Genomic DNA, 19,492 nt, shown 5'->3' with positions numbered 1-19,492 from the left:
AGCTGAATGCTAACTCCTCTGTCTTGGAGAGTCTCAATCTTTTATGGGGTTCTAGGCATTAGTATGAAACTTCTGCTGTTAGTATTTGTATTATTATTACATAAGTCTGAAATCTTAGAAGGGAATTAGCTTGCCCTTTACAGTAAGTGCTTAATTAATGAAAATAACATATACCAAAGAACATTAAATAGCAAATTACTGTACTTTTGTACTTTTCACTTTAGTCCTTTTGCTTTCAAGTATTTAGTTTTGCTATAGGCTGAATTTATGTAACACCTTAATTTTGTATTTTTCACAGAAATGTTACCTGGAATAATTTAGCTATCCCAGATACACACTGTTCAAGAGAGCTAGAAGAAGGTTACCAGTGCCCACCTGGATTTAAATGCATGGACCTCGAAGATCTGGGACTAAGCAGGCAAGAGCTGGGCTACAGTGGCTTTAATGAGATAGGTCTGTCCTACTGATAAAATCCATTTCAGTATCCATTAAAAAATGTTTATGAATAAATAGGACATATAGCTCATGTCTGTGCTGAAAAGATATTGAGTGCAATCAGTCTTCTGCTCAGATAGAGCACATGCCAGAAAAAGAATCTCTGCTATTTGCTTTGGAATGATAGAGTTATCATCTATTTTTACATTGCTTGGGATTCCAGGATTTAAATAACTTTAAAAAAATGTCTTTTATTTAAGAAGAGTCAGGCATTGATTATCACCAACAAATGTGATGACTAATTTCTGTGATTTATTTATGATTCATTTTAGAGTATATAATTCATCCTAGTTGTCTAATTTTAGTCGTAATTCCTATGCAAAAAAAAAACCCCACCCAGAATTACTTTGATAATCATCTTGGTACTAAAGATAAACCAGGGGGTCGGGTGGAGAAAATGAGGTTATGTGTATCTGTGGCCATCTTGATCAAAATTGTGTAATTCAGAACATCACCCAGAAAAATGACTTGGAGTCAGAAAGATTTTGCAATACAGGTGCATTTTTTTTTTCTTTATAAAAGACACTTCAAAGGCACAGGAGATTACATTCTCTGCTTGCTGCAGTGTGTCATGCCATCACCATGGGGAAGCAAGTGTAGAACAGTAGTTCGGGAAAAATGGCAGGAGCAGCCGTGGCAAGACCAGTATCCAAAGGGAAAATGTGAAGTTACCCTGTCAGAACATTGTGGTTATATCTCACATTTAACAGATGAAAGTCCAACAGGGGCCTGCAGCTATAAATTTTTGTTTCGGCACAGGTAGGGAAGTCCCTTCAAGTGGCAAAGCATGGCTGCAGGCCATAGTCTTTCTGATGCAGCTCTCTGACTCTATAGTAAGCTTTACTTTTTCCACTTTTTCTGGCTTGAGCTCTAGATGGTTATCCTGGCTCCAGCTGAACTTGAAGGTAATAAAAGCATTTGATGACTGAATGACTGCAACCCAAAAAGATGTTTTGAATATCAAAAGCCTTTGCAGCTGAAATCACTTCAGTTGGTTCCCAGGCTGCTGAATATAAACAATGAGCCTTAAGAGTTAGAAGAAACAGTCTCAGAGTCCTCTTAAGACAAGTGCTCTGTCGGTACCAGATACTTTTTGAACAAAACCAGTCATTTGTGTCCTTTCTATTTTCTTCTGAGAAAGAAGGGAGAAAAACCCGATTTCAGCCAAACTCCATTTTGTTTCTTCTGGGAGTCAGAAGCATATCAGTTTTACAAGTACTGCTAGCTGAATAGCACTACTGATAGTACCTATCTTTTATATAATTTTTTCTTCAGCATATCTCAAAGGATAACCCTGTCTGATCTCTGAGAAAACTCTCAGATTCCTAAGTTAGTGGCGTGCTGCCGTGCGCAGGTGAAGAAGAGCTAAATTCAGACTGTAAGCTAAAAACCTCCATGCTCCTGTTCTCTAGTTCGAGACGGTTTAGCAGGGTAGTGTGGGATAGATGTATCACCAGAAAAATTATGCCTCAGATTGAAATCACCCTTTTTATCTTGACAGGTAAAATTATTTGTGGTGTTGAAGGCTGTTATTCTAGCAGCCTACCTGGTCACCAGGGAAAAGTAGATGCAATGCTTTAGAGCAGTTTAAGTGGGTAGATGATGTGAATGTTGCTCAGAATGCATAATAAAGGAGGTCAGTATGTTTTTAATGATGCGAGCAAGTTGGCAAAGACAGGTGAAATAGTTTATCCAAGGGTGCCTGCAAACCTGGTGGAAAAAACAGGGCTCAAGCTGTGGTCTCCTGAGTTGCAGTCCTGCATTTTACCAATATCTCATTCTGAGTGTGGCATTTTAAAGATCAGATTTCTAGTAGACTTAGGAGACTGAGAATCATAGAATCATAGAAGAGTTAGGGTTGAAAAGGACATTAAGATCATCTAGTTCCACCCCCCCTGCCGTGGGCAGGGACACCTCACACTAAACCGTGTCACCCAAGGCTCTGTCCAACCTGGCCTTGAACACTGCCAGGGATGGAGCATTCACAACTTCCTTGGGAAACCCATTCCAGTGCCTCACCAAATGTACAGTAAAGAACTTCTTTCTTATATCCAATCTAAACTTCCCCTCTTTAAGTTTGAACCCGTTACCCCTTGTCCTATCACTGCAGTCCCTAATGAAGAGTCCCTCCCCAGCATCCCTATAGGCCCCCTTCAGATACTGGAAGGCTGCTATGAGGTCTCCACTCAGCCTTCTCTTCTCCAGCCTGAACAGCCCCAACTTTCTAAGCATGTCATCATACGGGAGGTGCTCCAGACCCCTGATCATCCCCATGGCCCTTCTCTGGACTTGTTCCAACAGTTCCATGTCCTTTTTATGTTGAGGACACCAGAACTGCACACAATACTCCAAGTGAGGTCTCACAAGAGCAGAGTAGAGGGGCAGGATCACCTCCTTCGACCTGCTGGTCACGCTCCTTTTGATGCAGCCCAGGATACGGTTGGCTTTCTGGGCTGCGAGCACACACTGAAGCCGGCTCATGTTCACTTTCTCATCTACCAGCACCCGCAAGCCCTTCTCCGCAGGGCTGCTCTGAATCTCTTCTCTGCCCAACCTGTAGCTGTGCCTGGGACTGCCCTGACCCAGGTGCAGGACCTTGCACTTGTCATGGTTAAACTTCATGAGGTTGGCATCAGCCCACCTCACAAGCGTGTCAAGGTCCCTCTGGATGGCATTCCTTCCCTCCAGCCTATCAACTGAACCACACAGCTTGGTGTCATCGGCAAACTTGCTGAGGGTGCACTCAATCCCACTGTCCATGTCAGTGACAAAGATGCTGAACAAGACCGGTCCCAACACCGATCCCTGAGGGACACCACTCATTACTGGTCTCCAGCCGGACATTGAGCTGATGCACAGTTTTTGTATAGAAATAGATAACCAGGATATAGCACCTCTTGGTACTGTACTTAGAAGTTTTGAATATAAATTGAAAGCTGGTTAATAAACTTGCTAAGACATAGCACTTTACCACAAAATATTAAATTTGCTTACTCAAATGGTGAATGCTATAAACAGGGTTATAACTAGCAAGTTTATTTTATAAATCCCAGTTTTGTGATGCACCTTTGTGTGCAGTTAACAGGTAAGTAATGCAGTAGGTCTTTTCTGTGTAATTATACTATTTTGTTGTATACATTCATTGATATTTTACTTGCCGGCACTATGATGCAGCCTGTACTGTTGGTTCCTGAAATCTGTCATTAGAAAAATCACAAGAGCACCAACAGTTTGGCAGCTACTGATAGTTAGTACCACTTAATTTGCAGTACATAAGTACAAGCTATGAATGTTTCTGTTATTTTTCCTCTCTTTAAAGAAAAAGTTTGTTGGATGTTTTTACAATTTTATTACTGGGTAAAAACCAAGCTGTCCCAATCAGATAAAAGTTAATAGAGATTTTTATACTATAAGGGGTATGCCAAGTAAGAGGTTTCATATTTGGAAAAATCTGTTAATTTTGGCGATATCCTGCTCCCACTTTTATATATGTCGTTGGCTTTAAAGGGATGAAAATTGGAAAGATGGTAGTGTAAATTTTAGTACTTGGCAGTATACTTATTTCCTATTTTTTTTCTATTTTTAGTTTTGAGGTGTTCTGGTTTTCTGTTCTGTCTGTTTCTATGCAAGTATGTTTGTATTGTTTAAGGAAGAACACAGTTACAGACTACTGATAAATGTGGCTTGTCAAGATAATCTAAGACATCCTCTAACAATGCAAGGCAGACTTCACAATCTTTTCAGGCAATCTATTGCACTGCTTCATTGTCTGTACCCTAGGAAGATTTTCCTAAAGTATAACATGAATCTTTCTCTTTTGCAATTTCTTTCATTATAGGGCTGACATTTTTTATCTTAAATTATTCTTATTGTCCTTCCCTAGACTCTCCCTAGCTGATACACCTCTTTGTTAAAGTGCAGCACTTACAGAATTCCCCAGTAGAACCGTTACTTTATGTGTTTTTTAAGCTCTATTACACTTTCTACATTCCAGTGAGATGTTTTCCATTCTCAGAACAGCATGTTGTGGGTGATTCATATGTTTTTCTGATTTGTTACAGCCCTTGTTTCCTTTTAAAAGAGCTGCCATTGCTATTTCCTAATTTTTATTTGTTTACTTGATTCTTTCTTTTAAAATGTAGGCCTTTACCTTTTCTCCCAGACTGTTTCTTCTATTTGCAAAGATCTTCTGGAATTTTAAATCTTTCCTTCTGAATATTTTCAGTGCCTCTTAGCTTACTTTTATTGAAATTTGGTGGGTATCATTTGTTTTCTACCAGCCCAGTCAAGAGTGAAAAAATAAATAGAACCAGACCAAGATCAGACTTCGTTGGACCCTCGTTTGACAGTCTTCCTTTCTGACAGTGTTTCACTAGTCGCTGCTCATAAGGACACTTAACAAATGGTATAGCACCCATCACAGAGTAGTTTCACCTAGCAATATTTCACCAACACATATTTGTGTTGTTTTGGTGTGTTGTCATAGTGAGACAATGTTAAAAGCCTTTTAAAATCAAGTTGTAGACCATCAGGTGCTTTTCCTCTCTTTACAAAACCTGCTTCGATTCAGCAGTCATACAGTAAGATTTGTGCATAGGCTGTCCTGTGTCTGCACACTTTGAATATATATATATATAATAATATAATACTTACATCTGGTGTTTGTGAAGGTAATTTTTCAAACATGGTGCACATCGGCATGTATCTACATTTATCGCCTCTCTCTTTCAGTGTACGTATTTCTATACTAGATGTAGAACGAAATTAACACCAGTTGGTTTAGCCAGCTTTACTAGTGTAATCTTTAATGAGAGTGAAGTCACTAAAAGCTGGGGCAGTTCTGTCTGGCAATACCTCTAGGAAAGTTATGAGCAACAGTCTGCCTTGTGACTGCTTGTGAAACTGGAGAATTAATGAAACATTTGAGTGGAGAGCCGGTTAGCTAAGGCCTCCATACCTTGCATCCTTCTCTCTGTGAAGTTCTGAAATGGGAGGAAGGAATAGGAGAGAAAGAATAATCTGTCCCCCTAGGTGAGGTGACTTCAAATGTTGCAGGTTCCATCTGATGGGAGGCTACAAGAAGTTACTGCTTTCTTCTACCAAGTTGCTCGTGAACTCAGTAGAAACCTGAGTACTCTTTCCAACAGTTTGACACAAAACTTGACTTCTTAAGTAGGTGTTGTTCTCATACAGTGGGAGCTTTCATGTTAAATGAAGTCTTTTATCCATCAGGATGCCTAAAAGATTTTTTGAATACTACCTGTAGGGCTGAGTGGGAGTAAGCGAAAGGATATGAATGAAAGGCTTGGCTAGCTGTATGGATGTGGGTGGCAAAGCTCCTTACTATTGACAGTAGCTCTATAGTACTGTCAAGCTCTTCTCTTTCTCTGTCTTCTTAGCTGATTTTTATTCAGGCTCTTATGAAATGTTTGATGTTTCCTTCATATTAGAACAGCCTTCAGCCTTGTCTCCTGCTGAGAGCATCAGGTATGTTCACAGCTGGGCTATTTCTTCTGATTTTATTCTCTTCTTCTCTGTGGTTTTCCTGGGTGTGTTTAATTCCATAGGGTGCAGCTGATAGCATAACAGTATCATGAAGAGCGCAAAAGAAGTAGAGCTAAATACTGAGGAAAAAATGGCCTTTGTTTTGTGAATAAGCCCCAGTAATTGTACAACTCATTAGGTATGTGATTGTATTTGTGTAAGAATTTGTATCTGATATATCTAAAAAGCATAAATACAGTTGTTGAATTAAATAAGAGCATGCAAGACTTGGCAACTGAAGAATTATGATAAGTACTTCTGTCTTCCATGTCATTGTTTATCTGAGTGTGCACCTATCTTTACCTTTAGTCAATATTTAACATGTCAGTAATTGCTAACAGGGGCACACTAAGTATGTTGGTAGAGGTGTGTGTCTATGTGGGTGCTGCTGGAAAGGGTGCTATGTTGATACAAATGTGCCAGAACCCCTACTGTTGCTGGATCCTGAGCAGTTTTCCTCCTTACCTGTGCTTTCCACACAGTACAGATCTTTTTGCATTCAGATTTTTGTAACATCTGGCTAGTAATCATTCCACATGCCTCATGGGTGCAATTATCTGTAATCATCTACAGATGTACACTTACAGCTACATTACTGATTTTACTCTTCATGTAATCCTAGAGAATTTTAATTTTTTTTCGTATGTAATTTACAGTGCTACATATTGCTTCAAAAATACTCGAAAAGGAAGTCCCTAATGAAAGATAAAGTTAAAAAATGTCCTACAAAGTAAGCAAGAGAAGTTTTAAGCTTCATGGCATTTTCTTCTTCTGAAAGGAGAAAAAGATCTTGTTGTGTGCTGTATCATCAACCCATCTGTCAATTGCTATGGCCAGTACCCTATTAAATGATACTAATTACATCTTATACCTGCAGAGGGTATTTGACATAGACTACCGTATTAATGCCCAGTTTACATATAGGAGATAAACACATGCATGTTGTATGTTGGAGACAAATAATGAAATTTCAATGGTAAGGAGTGCTTTGAAGAAGATACACAAAATATTGTGTCTTTATTAAAGCTTGCTTTCCTTATAGTAGAAATGAACACTGTTAAATGGCACAATGAGGCAGCAAAATCATCTCATTTCATGGGCTTTAAAACACCAACAGAGCTTTAGGTCCCAGATATTTCTCATTTTTATTTTAAGGCCTTTCCCTTACAACATGTGACACAGACTTTTAAGTACTGTAGGCATGCCTACAAGTGAGAGCCTTTTTGAAACTGGTAATTAGAAAAAAAGATTTTATACATCACTGTGAAAAATGTCTGCCATCATTAGGTTAAAAGTGAACCTAATTTAATGTTTGTGAAAGGAAGCATAATGGGACCAAAGACAACTCCCTTAATTCACTGATAGATATTGTTTTACTGTAAGCCTTGTACAGGGATCAAAATTGCTCCTCTGTTTACCCATTAATTGAAATTTTGTCTACGACGCATGGGAGTTGACTGGGTCTCTTATTAATTATTTTATGATGGGGAAAATACCTTCAAGTGTGCAACCAGTTCAAATTGCGAAGGCACTGGTCTTAGACTGGGGTGGCATTATGTCCATTGTTCAGAAGAAAGGAGTTAAGTTTAAAATAGTATGATGTGAATCTGGATTTTGTGCCTTACTGCCAGAATCTGTTAAGTACATTTTTCATGCGAGGTTTCATGTTGCCCAGGGTCTGCGTACCTGTCTGTAGGATTAGAATTCGTAGTGGCTGAGTATGTGCTGAGTGATGAGGTGTGATGGACACATGAAAGCCAAACTGGAAAGGGAGGAAGGATGCTTATATCAGTCTGGAATAAAAGCTGAAAAGTCAGCCTAAATCAGATGCGTTAGGTACTCCTAGAAGCAGTGAGCATTCAGAGCTACTTGTCCATTTGTTTACGTGGACACCTGTATCATGAATTTGGCTGAAGGAAACTGACACAGGTTCTTAAAGAGAAAGTAGAAGTGACCCACTTTTTTTATATAGTAGTGCAGTGGTCAAAGTGAATACCTACCTGCATTTTGGAAGGATGCCCTACTTGCTGTCATGCAGGAGCTGGGACAAAGCATGCTCACTACCACCTCCCTCTCTGAGTCTGCAGCAGCAAGAATTCCTGGCCCTGGAGGAAAGCAAGCAAAACAAGACTGGTGACTAAAGGGGGTATTATAAAGACCTGCTCTTATAATTCTTTTGTGAAGTTATTTCTAGTTTTTCTTTATGGATTATCTAACACAAAAATGTGTAGAACCATCTTTAATATTTAGGTGGCTGAATTTTAGTAAGACATACCAACATAAAACACTTGAAAATCCAACTGGCCATTCCTGCTACCACTGGATGAAGAAAAGAACCTGTCACTAGTGGTACAGGCTGACCTTTTAATTTCCCTGTCACTCCACTACCACCTTAGACACAGCCTGCTTGTCTCTTGGTGGCAGTATTAGCAGCCACTTGATCTTTCCAGATCCTTGACATGGGCAAGAAAGGCAGGAAGATTATGACTCATGGGTTGTCCTAGGCAACTGCCTACTTTGCCAGCTCTGGGACTTCAAGGTCGATGAGGAACAGTGAATTATGAGTTGATGAACAGAAGAAAAATGGTATTTGCTGGTTACTCGTTCAAAGTAGGAGTTGCAATCCTTTCCACTACCAGTTGTAAGGGAGTTTTCAGCCTCCTGCCTCCCTCCACTGCTGTTTCATACAGTCATCTCCACCTGAATGAAGACAGTGTTATTTTGTACAAACATAGATGGCCAGAAATGCAGATCAGCATCACTACCACAGCCTGAATCCCTTGGCTCTGGGATATTTGGTATCTGAGACAATAGAAAACAATGAGGGGATGTAATTGTTAAGTCAGAGCTTCCATTTAATTGTACCTGTTAAAGGTTGAGAGATTGAGCTAATGATTTCATCAAAATTTGTAGTCAGACTTTTTTATTCTACAGATTATATGTATGCTTGATATATGTACTGAGTCTTAATGCTCTGTTTATCCTAGCAAGTGCATGATATTATTAAGTATTTTGATAAACAGGTCTAATCTTATTCCACTTACACAGCTGTTTGATTCAGGCACTTGCATGTAAAGTGCCTAATAAGAAGGCCTTCATCCATGATTGCGGCCTGTGGAGTTATCATGTGGTAACATGACAAGTGATAGCAAGGTTAATGTGTGAAGGTGCCAGAGTGTAATTAGGGAAGCCATTCAGACTATCTAGTGGTAAAACTTGTGAGCTAAAATGACTTAAAGCATGCCCCATTAGTCCGGTGATTGAGAAACCAGTAAAAATCATTAGTTCAAAAATGGTGATAGAATTTTGTTTTTCTCACTGGAATTCTTTCCCTGGCCTTGCAGAAGGAGAGCAATAGGGCCCCAATCACAGCTGAGGCACTGGTGTGGGTGAGAGAGTCTCGGGGGATTTCGCTTAGATGTTTTACTATCAGTTAACATAAGCTTATAATCACTCATCCAGGTATTAAAAAGCAAGGAAGACAAGCAGTTAAAGAGACAGAGGAAACATCTTTCCTCCTTTGTCTCAACTTCAATCCATACACCTCCCTATTCCTAGTCCCTACTCCTCTGCTTTTGCAGCATGTGAGGTAGGGAGTGGTGCAGGAAGTTGGGGTAGATGCATAGTAGGGTGTGTTTTTTTTTTTATGCTGGTCCTTGTTTCTTATCCTTGTGCTGGTACTGCTTCCTTCTTAATCATCCTCTCTGCTCCAGGGTGGGCTTAGACATGGGTTCCAGTCCCTTCAAAAGTGTTCCCTGCTCTGGTGTGCCCCCTGCTATCAAAAGCCTGCCAGTTATGCACATTGAAGGCGTCTAAATAACATGTCGGCTTAGACCACCTTCAGAAAGTTATACATGTTTTTGGTGAGCACAGAGGAGTAAAGAAAATGGTTCATACGCCCTGTGCAGGTGAGAACAGTTTGCAATCCTCACTCTGTTGTTCCTCTTGAGGAATAATTCTAGTTACAAAGGATGTGAATGCTATGAGGAGTGACGCATAACTATGTGAACAAGTTAAATAAGTTCACTTTGTTCCTTAGGTATAATGAACAAGTTGAAAGGGAGTCAACTAATAAATCCCTGTTTGAGCTTAAGGCACAATGCTGTTTTAACTGGTTGCAGCTTCTTAAGGCCCTGCTTACAACAACATGTTTAGTTTCTCATAAGTTTAATAACGGAAGGCTTTGGGAATTTTGTTTTTAATTTGGGATTTCTTTTTATTTGGCAGGAAAAGTACTAATGAAATTCAGTGGTTGGAAGTTGAATGTAAACAAATTTTGTTAGGAAAACTTGTACGACATTCATGGCAGGTCCTGCTAGACTAATCTGATCTTACTCTATGACACCACTCTTTGGGCCCGGCCATCCAGCCGATTTTAAACTCCACAAAGAGTACATCCGTCAAGCTGTAAGTAGCCGGTTTCTCCAGGAGAATGCTGTGGGAAATGGTGTCAAAGGTTTTACTGAAGTCCAGGTAGAAAACATGACAGCTTTTTCCTCATCCCTCAGCTCCTCTTTATTACTCACTGTTTAGTTACCTTTCCTTTGAGTTTCCAAATGACAGTTTGTGTGGAGGCTTAGCTTCAGAAAACACAATGACCATCTTCCTACAGGGCTTTTACCCACAAATGCCCTTTTCCATTATGGTCTTCAGAAGAATGTGTAATTTTTGCCATCATGTGATTCTGAAAGTATCGAAAGCTTTGTCCATCTTACCTTACACTTGGTTGTGTTCTTTGTTAGTAGTATATCATGTACAGAATACAGGGTAATATCTTTTAGGTCAAATTTTCCTGTCACTGAAATTTTCTTGATGCATAAAGTAGAACAGTGTTTTAGGGACTCTTGTCATGACCCAAAGCAATAAAGGTAGCTTTTCCTTGGTGACTTTTTTCTCAGAAATTATAGGCTTTAATTCTGTTTGCCAAACCATGAATTTTTTGAAGCATCATTCATGTGCTGCTTTCCATGTTTTTATGTCACCTATGTGGCTGAGTTACCACTTTTTCCTTTCCTCAGGAAAACTTCTCTGTTGAATGCTTATGTTCCATGTGCAGTTAATATTATTTACTTACTATTTGATCAATTAAAACAGTTTCAGCCGTTCATTTTCAGTGAGTCCAAGGGCGTGACTGACATGTAGATATTGGCTGTTACTGGTGGTCACAGTGAGCTCTTCGTATTTTTCTGTTGGAAGAGTAACATAGAGATACCTAAACCCACAGATGTTCGAAAAAGGATACTAAGACAATGCTTCTGGTTTTAGACATCTCAGTAAGTGACCTCAATTTGAAAAAAAAAAACAAACCAAACACACCATAGGATGCTACAGTTAACTCCCTTAGATATTTGATATTTCTGTGTGCTTGCCACTTTTCTCACTGAGGCCATTTCAGTTGCCTAGTTAGTGAAGACTTCTTTTTTTCTTTTCTTTTTTTCTTTTTTTTTTAAGTAATGGTTTATAGACACAAAAAATTGCACAAATAATGTCCATTGAATTAGCTCTGTTACAGTAACAAATGGTATGTGGGAAGTTGTAGAGTTTTGGAAACTTAGAGTAATTTGAGCAGCCCACCAGAATTTTAATTTATTGCTGTGTACATCCCAAAGTAATTGAGTCTTGCATTAAACCAGGCGATCAGGTGAAGCTAATGGGAATAGATTAGTACAGTTGTCTTGTACTGAGACTCAAAGAAAACTTTGCTGCTGCTGAGAGAATTTATTGGAACATAGTTTCCTCTGCCATTTCAGGGTGTTCTGTGTTGGTTTCAGCAGCTAAATAGTTGAATTTATGATGGAATAAAACACCTTTCCATAATGCTTTGTTCTCACTTTTGTTTGTAATTGTGGCTCTTTTACTGATAGCTGTCTTTCTACGCTGTGTATAGTTTCATCTGTCACTCACGTCATTATGGTGTGCTACACAGAATTTAATGTTCTGTCTGAAGTCTGTGCTGTGTACTTACTCCTCTCCCTCCCTCTTTCATTCCCATCTGCACCTGGGAATGCAGGAAGAATGTTTTGCATGCTGAACCAGTTTTCATTTTGAAAGTAAGTAGAGGTTATCCTCTACTTTCCCAGCAAATCTGTACTGCTGTCACCTTGCAATAAAGAGTACCATAATGTCATTGATAATAAGCTGAAGAGATAGAAGAGCAAAATGTGGCAGAAAGGCAGTCTTATTAGAAGGATGAAAAAAAAACAAAATGAAAGTTGAGGAAGATCAAATGCAAGCTTTAATTGCATCTCGTTATGCTTTTCTGTACTGTAAGCTGTATCACCCAAGACATATCAATCCCTTATTGACATAAAACTTCATGTACTGTTTCTTAATTTATCACAAGTAGCATAATCTTAACTTCTATATACATTTTCCCCTATGCTTAGTAGGAGTTCACAAGCATAATAACAAAAAAATCAACTGAAAATTGAGTAGAGCTCACTAGCACCAGCATAGCTGTTGGCTTCTTACTGAACCACTTAAATATTCCCAACCCTTGCTCTCTACTATTTTGTGTCTCAAGAGGGCTTACTTCTTAGAATCATAGAATGGTTTGGGTTGGAAGGGACCTTAAAGATCATCTAGTTCCAATCCCCCTGCCATGGTCAGGTACACATTCCACTAGACCAGCTTGCTCAAGCCCCATCCAGCCTGGCCTTGAACACTGCCAGGGATGGGTTAGCCATAACTTCTCTGGGAAACCTGTGCCAGTGTCTCACCACCCTTACACTGAAGAATTTCTTCATAATGTCCAATCTAAATCTACCTTCTTTCAGTTTAAAGCCCTTACCCCTTGTCCTATCCCTACATGCCCTTATAAAAAGTCCCTCTCCAGATTTCTTGTAGGCTCGCTTAAGTACTGGAAGGCTGGTATGAGGTCTTTCTGGAGCCTTCTCTTCAGGCTGAACAAGCCCAGTTCTCTCAGCCTGTCTCCACAGGAGATGCTCCAGGACTCTGATCATCTTTGTGGCCCTCCTCTGGACTCTCTCCACAGGTCCATGTCCTCCTTATGTTGAGGGCCCCAGAGCTGAATGATTTGCTCCAATATAAAGCTTTAAGGAGTCCTGGAATGGAGCTTGCTGGGGAAGGTGGTGCTGGAGACACTGCAACTGGCTCTGCAGAACCCAGGCTCCAGAGACCACCCCTACCACGGACAGCCTTTGCACTGCACCTCCAGAGGCTGTGCAGCATGTCAGCACCCACTCCTGCAGATTGGGAGGTAAATGTAGTGTAAGTTCTATTTTCACGGATGACCTTCTCATACATACTTTCTGCTGCTCTTGCTCCAGCATAGCAAGGCCTCACGGTGTGATTTTGAGATGATACATGCCTTGTGAAGCCAAAGGAGGAAATTTGCTTTTGTACTGCTGCTGTTTACTTTAACTCCTATGGAAGTGTGAGTTAAAACACTCATGTTTATTATCTACAGTGACATTTCTTTTTCCTCTGATGCACAATACTAACCAAAGGGTCAGATAACTTTGAGAAGCTAATTAAAGCAGGGGATACATGTGCTGGGAATGTCATGGTCAAAGGGAAATAAATGCACATTAAGACCATCTTCTTAATGAGGATTTACTAAGAAAGTAGATAGAAAGAGCTGCTTCAAGCTAAAACAATGTCCAAGCCCACCAGTTTGTACTCTGCATGAGAACTGAAGAAAGACTTATGTCAGCAACATAACTTGCAGGGACAGCTACATAACAGCTCAGGGTCTGACAAGGAACAGAGAACAGTGTGAAAAAATAGAAAGAGGACTTAAAGGTCTGACAGTAGTGTGAACAGCCCTGAAACAAAAGGTGTGACTAATTTCAGCCAAGCTAAAGAGCAGGAAGCTCTTAGCCAATAGGCAGAGCATGAAGTTAGGCAATTAGAAACCTGTCATTCCATACCAAGAAAATTAGATCCTATCAGTTTAATTATCAGTCAGTGCCATTAAGACAGTATAGCTCTGCATAATGAAAGCTGCAGTTACTGGGTAATAGAGGTAATTGTTTTCACAGTGGAAGATTTTCACTTTCAGAGGAGAGCTTCAGTATGTGACCAGTTTACAGGCTTTGACCTTCAGCACTTGCATAATTCACAGGACACATTGTTTTTACTTTGCCTCCTGAGATTTGATTATTTTATCCTAAACAGTATTTTCGTAAAGTGTGTGGAAATGAGCAAAACCACCCCCTACAATTCCATTCTACAATAGTCACGCAACATGCCCTCTGTTACTGTAATTAGAGAAGCTTACCAAATCATCTTTGATTTAAGACCATTGATTTGATAACACAAGGCCAGCTTGCAGCTTGGCTTTCAGACTTCTGCTGGGGAATAAGGGGGAATAATGCTATTCCAGAAAATCCATATCACAGATGGTTGGTCTAGAGGGGGTAACACACACAGAGCAGAAGCTTGGGTGTGATCAGCTCATCTGGGGTAACTGATTTCATACATGCTGCTACCCTTGCAGTACCCTGTAGCAAATGTGTAATGACATACTGTCCTTCATTAAATGGTGCACAGTCTCACTTTATTGCTTTGTTACTCAAATAATACTCTTTTTGAAGACATGCTATTCCATCTACAGAGAAAGTATGATTGGTCATCTTGGGAAGTGTCAAGAAACATCTGCTCCCATACTACAGTCAACATTTTCCACTTTCATCCAAAAATTCCTTTGCAACTCTACTTTTCCTACAAATCTGTATTGCTGTCACCTTTCAGTAGAGAGTACCATAATGATCAGCACTTTGCCTCATTTCAGTAGGAGATTTTGACCACGGTGTATGCATCCTAAGATTAGGTAATTAGCATGAACCATAAGAGTCTCAGTTCACATATGAGAAGGAGTGAACCACACCACAGTATCACCTTTTCCTTTCCACTGTGAAGAGGATTGCAGTAAATAAGCTCCCAATTTTGGCACTTAATTGAAACAGCTACAGTGAGATTGGATGAATTTGGGTCCCTGTGAGCAGCTAAGCTATACACTTTTAAAATTAGTAATACTGAAAGAATTAGAATTATTTAATGCTAAAATTCAAAAGAAGTGAAAACAGCAAACTTTCTGTCAGAAGACCTTGTCAGTTACCAGGGAGTCAGGGACATCTAACCATTCGTAGGGCATAGATACTCTGTGGTAATGCATACAAGATAAAACCTTCAGAAATCTGCTCTATTTTTTGAGGAACTGACTCTGTACATAGCTGATTCATCTTGACAGAACTTACCCAGGGGCTGACAAATTCAAATAAAATAGATTAGTCACAACAGGACTTCTGTATGTCTCCTGTGATAAACTGAGATATTATTTTCTTCTAATTACCTGCCTGTGGCAGGTTTTGCATGGTTTTTATACTGGCATGTGTGCTACTTGCATATCCTTCTGTATTAGCCAACTTTGCTATGTTCTACATATGAATATTTTTCTTACATTTCATTTGGTTTTAAGCATTTCACTTAGAATTCTGAGATTAAGTGGCAATTAATTAAATATGTCTATCGTCATCTCTCAAACAAAACAGCTTCAGTTGTATTTCTATTTAATCCTCTCCTCCAGAGGAAGAGAATCCTGCTAAAAACATTTAGTCAGTACTTTAGCAAGTTCCTTAGAAAAGTCAGTGGAAAGAGTTTTATTGTCAGGACGCCACAGATATCCCTCATGGTCAGTTTTGGAAGCAGGTATTTTTTGTGACTCTCAGTTGCATTTGTCTTCTTTTTAGGAAGCCCATTTCCCAGATGCTGTAGAATGAATGGGTCTGGAAACAGCTGTGCTTTCTTCTCTTGCCTACACCGTATAGTTGTCAATCTGTAGCTTTATTTTAAACGTGGCATGCAATTTAATAAGTGTTTTGAAAACAACATATTGATAAAATGTTTTATTTTCCCAGGATTTTTTATGTTTTCCAGGATCTTACGTGGTAGAATCTCAGAACCAGAAGTCTAACTTTATTTCTACTAAAGAAAATATAAAATTCCCTTTGGCTTCAAGCACTAAAATTCAGGCCAGGATTGGAAATTTTGAACTTGCCTCCTTCAGCCTGTCAAAGAATCAGACTATTGTCAACTATCTGAACATCAGCTCACATGCCTCATTTTAGGCTGTGCGATTTAAAAATTGTGAGCACAGTTTTCTTGTAAAAAATAAGACATGAATGGGCTGGCAGAGCTTCCAAGTTAGGGTCATGATTTGTTTCCTGTTCTGAAAAAATATTAGGACATAATGTAATGATATAAAATTCTACCCAAGCCATGGCAGGACCTGCAGATATGTTACTGAGGGTAACGAGATGTGTTTATCAACTTCAGAGGTAACTGTCCTTATGTATGCTTTTATTCTTAAGTAAGTAATAGAAAATAAGATGAGCCTTTGACTTCCATGAAAGGAAGGTCTTCTAGAGGTCTTTTTTAAGGTGAAGTGTTGGCCAAGAGGTAGTCACTGTGAAGCAAATGGCATGCAGAAAGTCATCTCCGAATTTATGCATGTCACTTGTTTGCATCTTCAAACCTAAAAACTCTGATTTCATTCTGCCAACTGAAAATTATTTTAATATGGAAAATGAGGTCTGTATATCTTATCCTTTGATAAAATATTTCTGGGAGTAGGTCCGATCTGTCTTTCTTGGGAAACTGCTTCAGTGAACAATGCCAAAAGACTTTTTTTTCATATACAGTCCTTCTTTTTTTATAAACCACATGTTCACATGGCTCAGTGCAAAATGCCACATTTTCCAAAAGCTTTGAAGAAAAATATGTGAAATATCATAAGTCTGTAAGAAATTAAAGCAGCTTTGAGGAAAAGGACCGAGTTGACTTACACCTGCACAAAGTATAAACACCTTTGCAGGTAAACTTGATGGTGAGAAAAAAGAGAGGGCGCATCTGGGGAAAAGAAAAACATTGACTGAACAATGATAAATCCAGGAAATTTCTGTTATGGGTGTGTAGAACTATTTTCAGTAGTCCATAAAGATCAGAAAGGATTTTTGCAGAAGAAGGTAATATCGAAAACAAAGTTTAAACAGAGAATATTAAAACTTTGAAAGTACTCTCCCAAAAAATTACCTGGCAGTTTATACGGTTTTTCTTGCCAGAAATTCTGTCTTCAAATAGACCTTCCAGCTGCTTAGTGTATTAGTGCTAGTCTTCCAAGAATTCTTTTGATAACCAGTAGAAATCTGGTCATGCAAACACTTTCTTTAAGACAGTCAAGAATAAAAGAACTCAACCTTTCATTTCCTGAAGGAGAGAGAAAAGAAAGTTTTGCCCTGTTCTTGTTGACGTGCATGTATGTTTCTTCTGACAAAAAAATAAAATAAATCAATGTCTTTTGATACCCAGCTCTTTTAAAATCAGAAATCTTTAAGACAGTGTCACCTTAGACATTTATTATGTTGTTGTTTGAGGGAAGTTTCTAACTTAACAGAGCCTTCTCTGAAATACAATTAACAATATACTTATCTCCCAAAGGTGCTGTGATGTTTAGTGAGCTATCAGCACACTAAGCCACTTCTTCCTGTCTCTGCCTGCTCTCTAACTGCACATATTAGTGGGCAAGTGGCTAGTGGGCTAGTGGGCAAACCTCTCTCTTTCATCAACAATGTAAGTAAATTATTTTACTGCTAGTAGTACATAAAAGGTACCTGAAAGCACTTAACTCATTAATAGCTAAACAGGTCATTGAGTGAGTATCATTTGGGTTTTCATGCAACAGCAATCATACAGCTCCTTTCTCCCATTCAGGAAACGAAGATTTTCTCTCTTCAGTGTGGGATATCCCATTGTCCAGTTGGGGTCAGCTGTCCTGGCTGTGTCCTCTCCCAACCTCTTGTGCACCCCTAGTCCTGCTCACTGGCAGGGCAGCATGAGAAACTGAAAAGTCCTTGATGCAGTGTAAGTGCTGCTCAGCAACAACTAAAGCATCAATGTGTTACTAACTTTATTCTCATCCAAAATCCAAACCACAACACTATTAACTCTATCCCAGCCAAACCAGAACAAATATCATCATGGTCACTCTAGATTAGGAAGTGTTACTATATGAATATGTTCTATGGTTTTATTCTTCCATACTTCTTTCATCTTAAAAAGCAGACACATTTTTTATTTATTAAACAAATTAAGCATGCCATGATGCATGGTACCTTTGCCGTTTCATGACTGAACTTAAAATGAATTAGATTGTTCTGTCTATGACTATTAGGAAAGTTAATGCAACAAGCGATTAGTTTTGATTGACAGTGTATGAAAGTCAGTGCTGAATTTACATGCCTTGTGTCAAGGAAGATTTGTATACTTTGTTTTCTCTCTAACAAAGGGATTCATCACTACCTTGATTTTAGTAGTCATTCCCGGTGTTTAATATATGGCTGAATAACAATCCAAATACATAATACCTGTACTGAGAACCTGTCTTAAATTTGTGTTTTGAATATGATAACCCTTAAAATGTTAATTAAATTTTAAATGGAACAATTTGTGAATATTTGGTTTCTGGACTGTCACTTTTACTGTATGGTTTTAAAGGCATCTACATACATAACATTTTTAAAGAAGAAATAACAGTTGTATGAGAACACGGTTCATTTTTCAAAGGAATATATTAATATCAATTACAGAGTTTCTTCTATTGAACGTTTTTTATGTTACACAGTTTTGTTGTAACATTTATTGTAGCAGTCATTTGATCTACTATGACTGTACTTTAAATCAGAGACATTTCATTGGAAAGATTGAGGTGGTGACAGACCTATCTTCACAGTGTTTGTTACTCTTAACCAAGGCCTCGGGATTCTGTGTTCTTGGTTTCTAGATCTGAAAAGTAAGTATTATTACAGTTTGATTCTCTGATAAGGAAAAGCATGACTATGGCAATGCCCTACTTCCAGAATCCAACCTGAAGCTCTGCCTGTTCTGTTGAGGATGGGAGCCCAGGAATCCACAAAGAAATGCATCCTTAAAGATAGTCCTTAGGGGAAATCGTAGAAATGAAAGATGGGAGTTGTTGACTGTGAGCTTTCAGGTAGTGGTGTGAGAGGTGTGAACAAATTGCAGCTCAGCATTTCCTAGAGTCTCCAACTGCCAGTAGAGTTTGTGAAGTTGCAGTACACATAAAAAAAAAAAACAGTGATTATTAAGAGAAAGTGTATATTAGCACTACAGCTGTGTAATGACAGAAAGGAAAAAGCAGACAGTATTTATGCATATAAAGCCATCTTATGAGCTCTGCTGACATTTTGGATCCCTATTTGTTGTTATTTGTGGATATATAGCTGAGGAGCATTTTAGTCAAAAAAGCATTAAAGAAAAGCAAATATAAATGTTAGTCTGGCTGATAGCTGTAAACATGCACCTCTAAAGTCATTTGGCTGTGTTTACACCATGGACTTGTTCACAAATGTAAAACAGGTTTCTTTTTTTTAAAACATAAAATATTACATCAGGAAGCACGAGCACGATCGCA

The 19,492-nt window shown here is 38.9% G+C and overlaps 1 protein-coding gene across 1 annotated transcript in view; it reads left to right on the top strand.

Annotated features, from left to right (window-relative positions):
* NALCN (sodium leak channel, non-selective) overlaps window positions 1-19,492 on the top strand; it is a 232,873-nt gene that overhangs the window by 52,367 nt on the left and 161,014 nt on the right. Inside the window, exon 7 of the mRNA XM_057402107.1 lies at window positions 299-453. Coding sequence (XP_057258090.1) covers window positions 299-453 — 155 coding nt within the window. The remainder of the gene's footprint in view (window positions 1-298; window positions 454-19,492) is intronic.

The sequence above is a fragment of the Pezoporus wallicus genome, unplaced genomic scaffold, assembly GCF_028554395.1.
Source record: "Pezoporus wallicus isolate ANWC-B61680 ecotype Strahan unplaced genomic scaffold, APGP_CSIRO_Pwel_v1 contig_6520, whole genome shotgun sequence".
NCBI lineage: Eukaryota > Metazoa > Chordata > Aves > Psittaciformes > Psittacidae > Pezoporus > Pezoporus wallicus.
The sequence above is the reverse complement of the archived record's forward strand: the minus strand, read 5'-3'. Positions and strand labels throughout refer to the sequence as shown.